At 37.4% G+C, this 16,819-nt stretch overlaps 1 protein-coding gene across 1 annotated transcript in view; it reads right to left on the bottom strand.

The window, feature by feature from the left end:
- Positions 1-5,479: 5,479 nt before the first annotated feature.
- The window catches only part of hs6st3b (heparan sulfate 6-O-sulfotransferase 3b), a 67,408-nt gene continuing 56,068 nt past the window's right edge, over positions 5,480-16,819 (bottom strand). The window contains exon 2 of the mRNA XM_086090559.1: positions 5,480-11,508. Coding sequence (XP_085946685.1) covers positions 10,764-11,508 — 745 coding nt within the window. The 3' untranslated portion in view covers positions 5,480-10,763. The remainder of the gene's footprint in view (positions 11,509-16,819) is intronic.

Here is a 16,819-nt window from a genome sequence, read left to right as displayed (position 1 = left end):
AGGGAACAGCAATAAATCCATGTGAGATTTGTTTTATTTTGTATTATTATTAGCATTAAAATCATAACGACTCTTCTATTTTAATAGCTTTTTTTTTCCTTCCAAAATCTTGCCACCGTGAACCCGTACTGATAGAATGCATTATGTGGTTAACATTAAACGCGCCATTATAAACAGTAAAACCTGCACACTGAAATAAAATGTATGCATTGCAGATATGATGAGCGGATAATATCTGACGACAATGCACACGGTGTCTTAGTTTAACGAGTCTTGTCAAGGTCAAACGAGACAGATGCTAACACTACAGGGGAGGAAGGATTTTGCTGATATGTTAACAACAGGGTGCACTGTATGAATACAAATTCAAATGTGATTATGTGACATTAAGGTGCTTTTTTCCCCTCGATGCAAGATTAGATGAAGTAGAATGTGTTCCATTAACATTCAGTGTTTTTGTTTGCTGTTAGTTGGTTGTGTTTGGTGGCCTGTCTCGAATTTGTATTAAAGACATATAAAGAAAATAATAGTAAATATTAGCAAAATATTAAGTAATATGTACTGTATTCTTAAAAATAAATATTATAATAAGAATAACAATTCAAACAACGAACTAAAATGAAATACCCAAATACTAAAATATTCAAAAATACTAATGCATTATGGATTTTACTATAATATAACTACATTCATAACAAATTAAAAATGAATAATAAATATAAACACTAACATCATACCAATTTAGTATATCTAATATCAAACTAACAAAATAAGACGAATAACCACATCTGTCCTTTATTTTACATATGTCCTAAATTCCTTGATAAAAAAAAAACAATACAAATAAATATTAATAGGGGAATTATAAACAAACTAATGAATTATCAAAGCACAAATAAAATAAAATAATACAAACACCTAATTCTATAATACTACATACTTGTCTGTGTTTTTTTAAAAAAAATACATATGCGATCTGTCAGCAAACAGGAAATGCAGCATGCATTCGGTGTCACATGCCGAGGTCAGTACATTGCTCCCTGTGAGGAAAAAGTCCCTGAGTGAATGAATGAGTCATATGACCAAAAGAGAAACAAAAACAATGCATGACATTGTTCCTCATGTTTTACCACCCACATATAAAAACATCTCAAACGTTATTACTGTTGGAATATGCACTTCCATATCCTTAAAATATATAATGCATATTTTGTGCTTTTTAAAACAGTACCCAGGTGTCTTAATAACATCTGTCACATGATTTCGTCAAAACACCCTAAGGATCAAGAATGAACACCCCCCCCCCCCCCCCACCACCCCCCCAAAAAAAACTTTTTGGCTAACAACAGTAAAGATCAGCAGAACAAATAGAGACCTTAGGAAAATATGGAGATTCAGAAGTGACATGGAATTAGCATTTCTTCTCAGCCTATATGTTTAGTTGATTGTACATTTATAAAATACAATAATATAACAAAATAGCATACAATAAAATAAATTTAGTGCTATAGAAATGATCTATTACGAGTAAGTCATGCTACCAATGTAGCAGCCATGGCTAGTTAGCTAACGTTGGCTTGTTTACAGCGCTAATGCTATCGTATTGTTTGTTGACGCTTCTGTGACTATCAGGACTACGTACTTTATATAATTGCATGATATTATGAATGATGTTCCACAATTGCACTCATGCACTTTAGAGCACTAGAAAGTGGATCTGGAACTTTAGCCAACCTAGAACATCATGTCATGGGTGGACACTTTTTGTGTGTGGGTGGTTATGTACATTTGCCCAATTGTTAAAACAGTGGGGCAGACCCAACTTTTTGTGTAAAGTACAAGCCATATATGTAATTTTCCCATAATACGTACATTCCCTTTAAAGATTCATGATTCATGCCTACTTTGTTTACTTGAAACGCTTATTCAGCTTGATGCGTGTCACTGCAATCCAGTTTCCTGAAAAGACACATTTTTGACAGTTGTAGTGTGACAAGGACAAGCCTCTTGTGACATCGCATCCAGCGTGGACTTGGCATTCACGACACATGCCTACTATATAAGGCAGGATTATAAAGCAAAATGTCCTTGCATCCATTTTCTGTTGCACTCGTCCTTGTTAAGCTTATGAGTGAACTGACATTTCGGTTAGAGCTACACCCAGACAGTTACTTGGAGGGCACAAACAAGCTTTCAAACTCACATTTATTACACCTAAGGACAATTTAGAGTTCAATGAACGCATGTTTTGGGAATATGGGAGGAAGACTGGGTAGCCCATGCAAGCATGGGGAAAACATGAAAACGCCAAACAGGAAAACCATAGATGAGGGTTAATAAATATGTCTAATTTTAATAGTTTTATTTTCTTTTAAACTTCTCTGGTCTTGCTTCAAGCTGTTTTCTCACTAGCATTTGATAGAAATACAGTAACTTTTATTTTATTTTTTTCATGGAGGAGAGAGGCTGCAATTCTCAGGCATGACCACTTGATGGGGGTGTAGTATTAGTTTTGTAATACGCATGGACTCTTGTGATGCTATATTACAGAGAACTTGCTGACGCAAAGCATGAAGTTAATGCATTATTGTGGGGGTAAAAACATACAATTACATAAACAAAATGCCAAAAGGAGATTTATTATTTTTCTTTAAAAAGAAAATATTTTCTAAAATTATTTGTTATGATAATACAACTAGAAAGCAGATCATTTAGAACTGCAACATTAGGATTGTTGTAGTTTGCTTTATTTACTTAACCTTTTAATATTTAATAATACATATTTGTATACTACCAAAAAATAAAAAAATAAGAGCAAAGTTGATCCATTCTTAAGGACATCAGCTATTTTTAACCAGAACCATAACAATACCTGTACATGTAGCCTATATACATTTCTAAATGTCTTCTTTTTGGAACATTTTAGTTAAATAATTTTAATAAGTTTTGCTTCCTTTTTATTATTTAAAAATAATATTTCTTTCTATCAGGTGCAACTAAATTGAATCCAGGCCATTTAAATTTGTGAACAAGACCGCACATTCATCACATTACCCTGTTTATTTCATAAATCTTTTTTTCTTCTTCTATTTGTTGTGATATGAACAAGTCAATGTTCCTTGCAGAATGAGAACCACATGGAATCAGCAACTGGCTTTTTCTGCTGACTATAAAACGCGAGAACCCCCCCAACCCCCTCCCGCTTTTTCCTGAAAGTCATTAAACGCTTCCTACGGTCAAAACATTGGAGATAATACAATCATACCATCTGTGCCGCAGCCGGCTGAAAGAAATGCTAACCATTCGTGCAGCGCAACCTGAGGGGGAGGCACAAGGTTTTCACATGTAATGGAATGAAAAATATGTTCAAATAGAGGCCACTTAAAATGTCCCACATCAGTGAGCTCTTCATGGGAAGGCAGGAGAAAAGTTCATGATCCAAAGCATACCACATCATGCGTCAAAACTGATGCTGGCCATGTATCGCTGTTCGTGGCTGGTTGGTGATGATGTAAGAGGATAATAGTGAGGTGTATCTGGCTTTATTCTGTTTACATTAAGCCTAATAATGCTACAAATATGAGCTACCTGTAGACTCATTAGCTTTGTAGGCTAAGCTTGCTAAGCGCTGTGGATAGTAACTAGTAGCTTAATGCTAACACCAGTACAGTCGACTCATCCCGCACTAGTTTGGTGCATTTGTAATATAGTAGAGTTAATCAACTGCATTCTTAGCACACCTGTTGGTGGCCTCAACTGACACGTCACTAAAAGGGAAAGTCAATCCTTTTTTCTCTCTTTTTTTTAAAACAATAATATGTCCTATTATACAGCCCCACAAGTCTAAACGCTCGTATTGTTTGTGGAATAGGAATTAAGCAGCAAAATCTACCTGTTTTTATCCATCTCAGGGAACGGCTATTTTGACACCTGCTGTCTCTTGAAAATGACATCACAGTTCCTAAGCAGGTAACGACCAATTACAACTCACCTTTTTGTCTGGGTTTGGTTATGTGTGAAGATTCAGATTTCCCATTTGTAGCTTGCATTGTTAGCTTAGCAATTGCCACCATGTTAGCATAATGGTAACATTTTGGCTAATGAGCTAACAAAGTTGCGCCTGTTGATTTTTATTACATTCAGCACACTGTGTGGATGACCACACACTTATATATGGTCTGACCCCGCCCTCCCCCCAAAAAAAACCCAAAGCCAAAACAAAACAGAGCCCATTTAAGTTTCAGTTGATGACCAAAACAGGAACACACACTGAGGCATGTAACAGTTACTTAGAGGAATTAAAAGTAAGATTTCCTACATGTAGCTAGCCTTAGCTAGCACCAAGAACTGTCACTAGAAGCATAACATTAGCGTTTTGGCTAAAGGGCTACCAACATCATGGCATTATTTGACCAAGGCGTGCCTGTTGATTTTTGGATGAATTCAGCACAGGTGAATGTCTCATGAAAATGTCAAACCTTTATGTTATTTGATTGGCCACTCTGCATTTTGGGGATTTGGCTTAGTGAAAATACCACATTAAGATGCCTATTGTCTAACAAAAAAGAAGAAGAGGTACTCTCCATGTGACAAACATGCAATGGTAGTGCATAAAGGCAAAGCCTATGTTAAACAAACAGCACAGCATCATTGTCATTCAATGCATTTATTTCTACTCATAAGTCTTTTATTTTTTCAGGTGACAAGAAAAATGGCAGATTAAATGTCACACGCCAAAAAAAGGCAATTCATTTTATCACGAGACATTTGAACATGTACAGAAATTGTTACACAAGAGAACACGCTCTCTTTTTTCCCTACCAACACAATGACGTGTTGGTGAGACATTTCCCATCAAGCAGCCATGACGTTCTTCACCTTTTCAAATAACAGAAATTTAAAAGGCCATACACACTTTGTGTACAGTTACAGTACATACATTCATACCGACATACTCCACCATAACGGTGACCTATAACCTGTATGACACAATTGAAAAATTGAAATTGTTTCCTTTTTTCATACAAGCAACTGTGATTATGTGGTTGCGCATGTGTGCACACCCTCCATTTAATGTGCCCTTGATTAACCTAAAATAAAGTTCATATGTTCTAGTGGGCTTTTTCTGACATTTTTGTAGTCACATCAGAAAGCTTCCTCAGTATCAGTCAAGAGAGGACCATAAAAGAATGGCACTTAATGTATTTATTTATTTTTAAAAACATTCCCATTTATAAAGATGCTGTGCACCCCTGTGTTTATTTTTACTGCTCAGTCTGAAAATAATTTTTTTTAACTCATTCACTGCCATTGACGGCTATAGACGTAAAAAAATCATTTGAACTATTTCTATTTAATTTTTTCCCACTTTTGTTAACAAGAGTATGAAAACCTAGAATTTTTTTAATTGTACATTTAGAACAGATATAAAAATTTGTAATTAATTGTGAGTCATGCGATTAATTATGATAAAAAAAATTGTTATCGCCTGACGCCCCTAATTTTTAATAATCTTTTGTTTTTGTTTTGTTTTTAAAAAGAAAAGATTATTAAAAATAAAAAAACACAATTAAAATGATTTAAAAAAAAGAAATTATTACAAAAAAATAGAAATACATATTTTTTAAAGAAAAGATTATTAAAAATAAAAATTATAAAAAAATATTTTAAAAGATTATCTAAAAAAATTAAAGACATAAAAAAAATTACAATTAAATGAATGTTTTTTTCAAAAGAAAAGATTATTAAAAATTAGGGGCATCAGGCGATTATATTTTTTAATCGTAATTAATTGCATGACTTCACTAGTTAACTCACAATCACAAATTTTATCTGTTCTAAATGTAAAAAAAAAGTAAAACTAAAAGTTAAAAAAAAAAAGTTAAACTAATAGACATAGTTAAAAGGATTTTTTTTTTTTACGTTTATAGCCGTCAATGGCAGTGAATGAGTTAAAATGAGAGTTTTAAAGGTTAGAGGTCACTTTAATGGTGGAAAAAGTTTTGAATTGATTCATCTTAGTTTCTTCCATATTTTACACTACAAAAAATGTGTAATTTGAACAGTGGTGTGCAGACTTTTTATATCCACTGTTCACGTAATTGACATGTGTCAATTATGCTTTCACATAATCTAATAACCAACCATCACGACGCCATTATTGCCTCACTTCAACCTCATCCAAAATGATAACAACCATCTTAGGGCTTCCTTACGTAAGCAGTCCATGTAGCGTACGGCAAGCGGTCCAGTATACCGTCTATAGCACATACTGCGCTCCCATCTGTCGTCCTCTCACTCCTGCTGCTTGTCACACAGCAGTGAAAGCTTTATTTCAACCGCAAAACCAACACCATCGACTGGGAAATGAAATATTCATGAATGTGATTTATTTTAAAGATGACATTTTCCACTGTAACGCGGAAGGTCGCCGTCAGAATGAGTCTGTTTTGAACGACGCCAACACTGAAACCGAAAATGCTAGCAAACATGACTCGACAAGCGCAAACAATCTGTGCTCTTCAAACGCAGCCACGCTTGCGAGCGGATGAACGGAAATAATCGTAAGGATGGGGAAAACAAGGCATTGAGGTATTTCAGAACTGCAATTAAAAGAAACAAAAAATAGACGACTCTGTTATGTTGATAATGGGAGGACGTGATAGCGTGCTTGCGTGTTGGCGGGCCTTTTAGGGGATACGAGATAAGAAGCATAAAAGCACACAAAGAGATTAAACAAAACCTTCTTTCATCTTCATGTGTGTTCATGTCGCGTCAGAAAACAATAATGGCATAGCGTACACGAGACATTTGTATACTCCCTGCGGTGCAGGACCATTTAGCATATTTTTTTCGTGAAGCAACAACCCTATACTTTTATTCCATCTTAAATACAGTGGAACCTCCAAAGTGTTTTTTTCTGTCCATACAGAGGGTATATACCACAAAATGAAAAAGTGTGATGACAGGTAACGAGCACGGGGCAGGAAGTGGAGCTTATTGCGACTTCTCCATCCTCACAGTCAAAAACTAAACATAAAACAAAGCAAATTACATATATATTTTAAGTAACCATATAGCAAAGTATGTTTAGCTTGATGCTAATAAACAATTCAAAACATCATAGACGAGCTAACAAATAGCGTCAGTGTCTTCAAGTAACTAGGGATGTAATGATATCCAAATATCACGATACAATATTTTTTTGCACATAGTAACAGCAGTGACAAAGAAATAGGCTTGGCCAGTCATTTTATTGTCATGTGCTCCTATTGGCTCAGTAGCGCAAAGTATCTTGGTCTATGTTGTTCACAATGCTGTGCTCAGCTGAAGTGGGTGAAAAGTAGTTTTTGTAATGGAGATGTTGAAAAATGTTTGCTGATATGACTGATTTATGGGAGTGATAACCGCTGCAGTGGCCTAAACATGCCTAATTAAAATTAAACTGCACTCAGTAACTAACCACCAGAGGGTGCTGGAACTGCACAAATGGAATACAACCTCGCTGTTTAACAGACGTGCTGCTTTTAATATTGTGACATGACGACGACAATGTTGTGGCAGTTTTCGCCATACCACAATATTGCCGTTATCTTTACATCCCTGTTAAGTACAATATTATTGTTTGTGTTTTTTTTCTTATCACATTTTTATCTGTTTTTGGGGGGTGGGGGGGGGTGCTAGAGCAGATTAATGACATTTCTTGTATCACTCTTTTTGCTCAAAATCCATCTTTATTTTTGTTGTTATTATTGATTTATTGATTACTGATTAAATAATATTTTTACACAATAAACCTTTAAAATTGACAACTAAACTGCCCAATGTTTTTATTGGTCAAATCTGAGATTTTTGTTTGCAATTTTTTCCTTTTAGAAGTGTTATAATATTATACAGTAATGGTTAATATTGGTGGTCCATCACTTTAAAAACAATAAAATAGAGACAGAAGACATGTCTGGCAAGATGACAATCATTTCATTAGTATATTCACTTACTGCCATCAGTTTTAACACTGCAAACTCAGTAAATCTGTTTTGAAATTAGAACAACTTTGAAGGCCATTCCGCAAAAGAGAAAGTTTTTGATTTGAAAGGTTCCACTGTATACCAAAAATTGAGGGTTTTCTTTAGCAAGGTATTGCACTTGTGAAAATAAAAGAGACCATCGCAACTCAAAAACATAATCAGTCCTCATGCACCAAAAGTGGCTCTCAAGGAAAAGTTTTTCATTGATTTCAAATAATAATAAAAAAGTTAATTCTTCTTTACAGACTACTTGTGCAAGTGTGAATGTGGCATGCAAACGTCTACGACTACTTTTTAAAAAAGTTTCTGTGATTTTGATGACATTCATCTTTTTTTTCCTTTTTTTTTTTACATAAAGCAGCTTCTGATTAATATTTTTTTCTGGCAAGAGCTGCATTTGGAAAAGAACCAAGGCAGCAATGAAATGATTATAAACACAGCATTTGAAGAGTTTTAAGACAGCAAAACGGGCACCTGGAGGCAGTGCCCACACTTGTAAAGCAGAGGTTCTCAAACTGGTTGGGTTCATGGGGGGACATTTCTCTAAGGACCCCATCGTGATCCTAATGCCAATTAAACATAGCAACAGTGTGTGCCAAAGCAATTCAAAAGTTGCCTATTTTTTTTTTAGAAAAAAAACAATGTTATGCTTACAACAAAAAGTTGAAATGTTTGTAGTTTTTTGTAGCCCCTTTACACACGCATTTTTTCTACTGGGCAAATTGTCTTGTGATAATTTTGAATCATTTCCCACATAAGAACAACATGGATTTTTTTGGGGGGGTTGGGGGGCTATCTCAAATTTTTAGTTGTTATAGTGGACGCCAGGATAATATGGCTATAGCATATTGTAAACTTACCAAGCTTATATGCAACATTTTTAACATGAACATCATGCAAATCAACTTGCGATGGTGATTGGTTAGTTAAGATCCAGTCATGAACCAGAGGTGTTGACATCATCCAAATTATGCGTTTTATTGGTTTGGACACGCGGATATGTCAAAAACATAATTTTAACAACATAAGAATTAGGAAAATACAACTTTATTATCTGATTCCCAACAACTGTCCTGTGATAAAATATTCTGCGGGAATATATTCAATTTCTTTATTATTATTATTATTATTATTATTTACTGCAGATAGTTTTACTGTATCTTTGTTCATCCATTTATGCCAGTGACATATAGTGACAGCCAGAACAGTTACATGTTTTTTCACTAGATGGCAGGGCACACAATTGAACAGTTTATCCACTTGTTTATTATATCCACTTGTTACCGTTCATACAACAACATAATGGGATCATTAAGATCATCATTATTTCAGTATGTATACTTTTATGAAATTTTAGTTTGGCGGTGTGCCATGAGATTTTTATTTATTTATGTATTTGATTTTTTTTTTATGTGACGGTATGTCACAATCAAACATGACCATTTAATTGGCCCAAAGTGAAGGTAGGGAAGAGTAATTTTTTGTCTGTTTTATAGTCATGCCAGTTCCCATATAGACTTTTTGAAACTGCCACTACATAAAAATTTGTAGTGATTTATTTTGTGGACCCCCTCCCCAAGCTCCGGACCCCAGTTTGAGAACCATTGTTGTAAAGAAAGACGAGTGCACACCAAAAAGCTGAGGAACACATTGATGATGAAATGATCACTACTCACAAATATTTTGAGATATTGGGGTGACATTTCAGGATGAACCTAAAATGCACTCTAACCTTTAGAGGTGAACGTAGGTGACGTTCTTTAATCTTTTGAATTCACATGTCTAACTGTTTCAGTACTTTTCCCACAACTTTCTTAACAAGGAGTTGATTGGCAAAAGTCACAACAGGTATTGATCCATTATAGACCAAGACATTTCCTGATTCAATTAGAATTGGTATTTAAACAGTCCCCTTAGTGTTAACGCAACACAGAAAGGCATAGAAGTGGATGTATTCATGGATCAAACAAAATTTTTACCGTTCAGCTCCTTGTTACGGAAGAGCAGAAGGTGGTGGGTGTTCCTAGAGTTTAGGACAGATTAAAGTTAAGACTTTTTAATTCCATTAAATATTATATTTAAAATCAACTTCCCAATGTCCCATGTTGTCTAAAGTTGCTACAGTCTCCAACTAGGCATGAATCAATGTATCTAACAATATGATAATCGTGAGCAAAGACATCGCCCTGCCATGGTATTAAAATTACTGCTTTTTATTTTATTTTATTTTTTAAATATTTGAGTAAATAAAAACAACATTTACCCCCATTGAGGACAGTCAATTTTATTATTTTATTTTTATTATTTAATATTGTTTTATTTATTTTATCATTAATTTTATTTTTAAAACAGACCTGTGGACTATTCATGTTGTCCTTGGGGCTAACTAGTACCCACTGGCACCATTTAATTTTTTATTTTTAGGACTAACAAAGACAACCTCATCACTGTTTTGTTGGCCCACAAGTCATTGGGTAATTTTTTTTCATGTGATAACAAGACTGAAAGATTGACTTTTAAAGCCAATTAAGGCTTTGTTTAGGTTCATGGATTAAATGTCATTTTAAGGATCTGCGGGAACCCTGAAAAAGAACTGAAACATTGAAGAACTGGACATTCAAAAGTTTAGAGTGGTCAACTGTAGAGATTACGGTTCAAAAGTAAAGTCACCTAAAAGCCAAATATCCCAACGTTTTTGTGAGTAGTGTCCCGTGATGTTGAGTTCAGTTTCTGGCATCACCAGCGAGCCACTTGGCTAGTGTAGTCCTCAGTGGTGCTAGCAAAGTCATTGTCCTCTTTCTCCAGGCTCTTCGAAGCTTCCGCCCGACGTATGGGCGGCCACGGCCTGGCTTGCTGACGCTCGCGTATCCAACGCCGCTCCTCGCGCCTCTTCAAGCGCACCTCCCGCCGCTCCCTCTGCCGACTGAACTGGAAACGCTGCAGGAACAGGTCTTTGGCGTAGTCGTACAGCTGCACGTCCAGGAAGTTGAGCTCCTCGATGCGTCGTCGCACGGCCTCGCTCAGGTCCACGTTGGCGGCGCGCGTGCTGTTGATCTGCGTGAAGGCCGAAATGAAGCGCAGGCTGAACGTCCGCTCGAACAGGTACTGCGTCTTGCGCTGGAACTCGGTCAGGCCGTAGAAGGCCATGTTCTTCAGGTTGCTCATGGCGCTGCTCAGCAGGATGTGGTCGCGCTGGCTCTCGTTCATGGAGGACAGGTTGTAGCAGCCCACCAGGCTCAGGTCGGACAGCATGCGCACTTGCCGGTTGTTGGCCAGGTTGGAGGGGCAGCGCATGAAGTCGGCCAGGGTGACGCCCGACCAGTCCTCGCCGTTGTAGCAGGTGGGCAGCTCGTCCTGGGTGGGCGAACGTCCGTCGCACATGTGCAGGGCCGTCTTCCAGGTGGCGCCGCGCTGGACGTGCTTCCACTCGCTCAGGTAGCGGGAGACCGGGTCGCGCAGCATGGTGATGTAGTAGAAGTTCCTGAAGCCCAGACAAAAACAAAAGCATGCTGTGAGCCAGTCAGCGTCGTAACAGCATGCGAGATGGCGACTCGTGACTGCGCGTCACACTAATCAAGGACGACTGCAGGTTGGGAAACAAAACTGCAGGAGCTTTATACGCGTGTGTGGGTTATACAAGCTATCAAATGTCACTGGATAATTGCCGTCAATTCTATTAAAGTAGGAACTTACTTTTGTCTCGTCGGGTATTCAAACTGGAAAGATAAAACTGTTTTTACTGCGGTAAATAGCTTAGCTTGTTGTTATTAACTCATTCACTCCCAGACATTTTTACTGAAGCAACCCCCTTCACTCCCGGCCAGCTGTTTTACTGGATTTTGACTGATCTTGCAAGGCCCACAGAATATTGTGTTCTATTGCTATAAAAACATGGAACCTACCAAAAGAAAGATTAGAGTCTCTTCTTTCATCAGGAAACAAGTATATTTCTACCTGTTTCCGTTTTAGCAATTAGCTTTAGAATAAAGTTTCATCACAATTCACAAATCTGTTTCGAACTGTGGTTAAATTAGTTTTTTTTCAACATGGCCCTGGTTCATCTCTTTTGCTCTGCTGCCACCTGCTGGCAGTTTTTTTGTAATAACTACAATTGCTTTGAGCGACCTCTTCAGGACAGAGGCTGCATTAAAGCCTTCTGTATGCTCTAGCATAAAAAAAACCTTATAAATGTCTTTGGGACACTTAAAACATTTAATGTTTTTGGGAGCAAATTAATTAATAAAGACTGAACCATGAAACACATGAGAGAAAATTCTTATTCTTTGTAAATAGGAGTATTTATTGGTCTTTTTGAACAAACAAAACAACAATTTTTTAAAAATCAACTTCCACATATGACTTTTGATTTGTATCATATTTGATACATCTGGTCACAATGCTTTAAATTCATACATTTATAACTGTCAAACGGACATATCAAACATATTAGTATTTCCAAAACTCAGAAAGAACATTTCCCATTATTAATAAGTATTGGTGTCTCTCCTTTCTCAATTGGGGCAATCTTGCAAGGTCGCTGGAAAAGCCATCAGCTGGGTGATACTGCCCTCTAATGGATTATCCATGCAATGCATGTGTCAGATCATATTAGTCAGGGTATTAATGGGCAACAAATATTATACTCATGAAATAGAGGGCTCAAAACGTCTTGTATTTAATATGAAACTGCCAAGTTTGTTTTGGACTTTTAACTTATCAGATGCAGTAGCTAACAAGCAGTTAGGTTTCCATTTTAAACCCTGCTAAAACTTTGCAACCTGTAGAGGACAAAACGAGTCTCCCGTATTTTGCATGTCTATATATTTATTCTTTTAATAATTTCTGATTTAGTTAATCCAGCGAGAAATTGGAGGCGGTGGAGTGCAGTGTCTATAGAAAAGTAGTAGCATCATTAACTAACTTTAGCATGTGTATATCAGGGACAAATGGTCAGGGTAGGCAGGGGAGGCAGTGCCTCCCTACCTGCATGTAAAGTAGAAGAGAAACGTTTTGAAAGCAAATGAAGGCAAACATTTAAATATAAGCTAATCTTCTATTTTGGGTTAAAATTTTTATTGTGAACTTCATCACACGTTTGGTGAATTTGGATTTTATTCCAGAGGAGCATGGCTGGGACTTTGGAGTGCAAAAGCATCCAAGCAGGGTAACTGTTTATTTTTGTCATTCCCTGCCTCGTATCCTCAATTTTTACAATGATGTGTACATGATTAATCTGCTTGACCAATGGACAAACAGCAGTGGCTTACATCACTCATATGTTATCCAAGTACAAAACTGACCTGTTTGGTTGTTCCAAAGTTGAACATCACTATTGTGGACCGTGTTTTTTATATTTCATATTTGATGAGGAAGTGAGTGAGTGCTTGTTGGCAGATGCCTCCTGTCAGCGACTGCTAAAGTTTCACAGACGCAGACACAGTTGGCTGGTCTGCTTGGGACTTGAAAGGCATGCAGAGGGTGTTGTCTGAGTGCATTCCGCGGCCCAAAGGTCACACGTGTGCACCATCAGCGTCAGCACGCATCAGGCTCAGGCGTCTGTCTTGAGTGACGGCGCTGTAAACTTTCTCCGTCCCCTTTTTCGAGTCACTCTAGCGTGCTCTGGAAAGACGACGACAAGGCTTTACATCAAGGTTTCCGTGAAAGCAAATCACATTGTCACAGTCAAGATTTCCCAGCAGCGTGTTGACAAGGTGCTGAGAAGAAGTTAATCATGAATCAGTAATGAAAAGGAGACAATCTCACCGTAATATTCTGCTTTGAAACAGAATAGGAGCTAAATTAAGACGAGTGCACAATTGTTGTTTTTTAATCCCTTAAGTGTGATTCTTTTGTCACGAAATCTGGATTTTGACACATGAGGTGCAGAGTTAAGACCCAAACGCAGACAAGGCACAGTAGTTGGGAAACAGTCTCTGTACACAAAAATACAAAGTAACAACAGAAAGCTGGGCTGGATTTAGATAGTCCTAGCATAAAACAATTGATGGAGAAATCTTAACTGAGAAATCTCAATTGAGAGAGCTGGGCTGGATGCAAGCAACCTCGACGAACACATGGAAGAACCGCTTGCATGGAAGAGTTGGGATAGGAAACCTCGGCTAGATTTCACTTTCCTTTGTTTTCTTTGGTCCTTCCTCGGGTCTCCTGACGGAGGTGTTCGGTTTAGGTGAACAGTATGGGATTCTTTTTAATTGGTTTTTGGTGAACTAACGAATACACACACACTCACACGCACACACGCACGCATGCACACGCACACGCATGCACACGCGCACATACACATACACATACACATACATATACACATACTCACCCACATAAAAAAAAGAAGAAAAAAAAAAGAAGAAAAAAAAAAGAAACCTCGGCTAAGGAGCCTCGAAGTACTGAAAAAAGTGTCACTCAGAAACTCCAGCTCGGGCAAGGCACAATTCTATGTGACAAATAAGATAGATAGATGGATAGATAGATCGATAGATAGATAGATAGATAGATAGATAGATAGATAGATAGATAGATAGATAGATAGATAGATAGATAGATAGATAGATAGATAGATAGATAGATAGATAGATAGATAGATAGATAGATAGATAGATAGATAGATAGATAGATAGATAGATAGATAGATAGATAGATAGACAGACTGACAAACTAAGAGTGGCTAATAAAGGACCATTATCAACTGCATAGTAACTGTTTGACATCATGATCAGCATCATCATAAGGGACATAGCAACTGCAAAGGAACTATAAAATAAGAGTGAAAATAAGGCAAATACATAATTGGCATCATAAGAGCCATAGCGACTGCATAGCAACTACCAATATAACAAGGGACATAGTAACTGCAAAATAACTATGAAATAAGAGTGAAACTAAGGCAAACACATAATTGTCATCACAAGGGCCATAGCAACTGCATAGCAATTACAAATAGTATCACAAAATATATCGTAACTGCATAGCAACTACAAAACAACAGTAGACAAATACATAATCATCATGAGGGACATAACAACTGCATTACAACTACCAATATCACAAGGGACATAGCAACTGCATAGCAACTGACAACATCAACATCATAACATTATGACCACATGACCAAACCCAAAACAGACACATATAACCCAATGACCCAACACCAAACACAGTCTTAACTGTTGCCACTTGGGACTGGCTTCACTTCCATTGGCAACTTATCGCTTTTGCGTGCAGCGTAACAGTTAAATGTTGCTCCACCATGTTTGCTTTGAACCCTGGGCTATAAGGGGTTTTCAAGGATTTTGCTAATAAATGTTGACGTGAAAAGTTATCGGTCAAGGAAGTATGACATCCTTGTTTGAGGATCTCTTAATTTAGGGGAGGAGCTACGGTTAGCTCGTTGGTAGAAAGTGATTAAAAGTGCCATGGCTGTATGTTTATGTTCTTACTCTGCGGAGTGGTTAATTGAAAACGCAAGTTAACCAACAACGGAGGATCCCCTTTCCGTTTTGCCTCAATTGCTTCAAGACACAATTAATCAACAACCAATTCCCCACAATAATTGGATTTGGTACTTTAATGATTACACTTCACCCGTTGTGGCATGAATGCCAATTCCAAAGGGACTTCAAAGTGGGACTCTATAAAGCTGTGGGTGACGTCATGCGTGACAGTGAGGAATATTACTGTCATGACCAATTTGGCAGACTGGCCACCAACCACACACAGATACAGACATACACGGCCGCACACAGAGAGCCTTGCGTCAAACATTGCTCCACAAACTGACTCATGCGGCGCAAATGCACAATCCACAAGAGATGCCGCGTTTCATACCCAGTCAGCATCCGGGGCAACAGACAACTGCTTATTATTTGCCCATAATTAGCCCATAATGGCGCTGCCCCCTGCTTCTCCCTGATTGCAGGCAGCCAAAGAGAACAGAGCGGGCAGCCTGTCGCCGCCTGCGCGCGGACTCGTGGAAGCAAAGAAGTGTCAGTTCACTCATCGAGCAACTGCGGCAACATAATCATAATAGAGGCGCGTCTACTGTAACTTAATAAGCAAATTAATGAATGTCCTTGCTCAGCAGCAGTTTGAAGTATCAGAGTGAGAACAGTGTGACTTCGCCCACAGTCAACATTACGACGACCACTCACGTTTATCACTTTTGCTGGATTTTACTGCTTTATTGCTTGTCTATCTGTCTATTTTCCATATGGCATTTACTCATTAGGGGCACATTTGCACTAGAGCCTATCACAGCTGACTGCAGGGTGAGAGGCAGGTTCCACCCAAGACCAGGGGTCAGCAACCGTTCCTGTCAAAATTTTAGGCCAAATAAATAACCAAAAATGTGTCTGGAGCCGCAAAACATTTGCAGATTGTGATGATGGAAACAGTGTGTTAGTGCTAGTTAATGTACTGAGGGCCCAAGAGCTCATTAGAGCTGCACCAAAACGGAAAAATATGCAGCTTCCAATATGTAGATATTCATTTTCTTTTATCTTTTGTCTTGCGGTTTTTTATTATTATTTCTTTTTAACTTTTCATACGTAATTTTTTTAATACATTTTAATACTTTTCTTCCTTTCTGTAAAATTTCTGACATTTTTGGCAATTTTATGCACATAGTATGGTTATTTTCTGCCTCTCCTTCATTTTTTTGTGGATATTTTATTGATGTTTTAAAAATATATATTTTTCTGCCTTTTTTGCTGTAAATTTTCTGATATTTTTGGCAATTTTGTGGACATTTTATTGTTACTTTTTGAACATTTTCTTTT

Source organism: Leptonotus elevatus, chromosome 12 (assembly GCF_054856555.1).
Source record: "Leptonotus elevatus isolate MCC_2025b chromosome 12, RoL_Lele_1.0, whole genome shotgun sequence".
In the NCBI taxonomy this organism is placed as follows: domain Eukaryota; kingdom Metazoa; phylum Chordata; class Actinopteri; order Syngnathiformes; family Syngnathidae; genus Leptonotus; species Leptonotus elevatus.
Note: the sequence above shows the minus strand (reverse complement) of the source record. Positions and strands in the feature narration are given on the sequence as shown.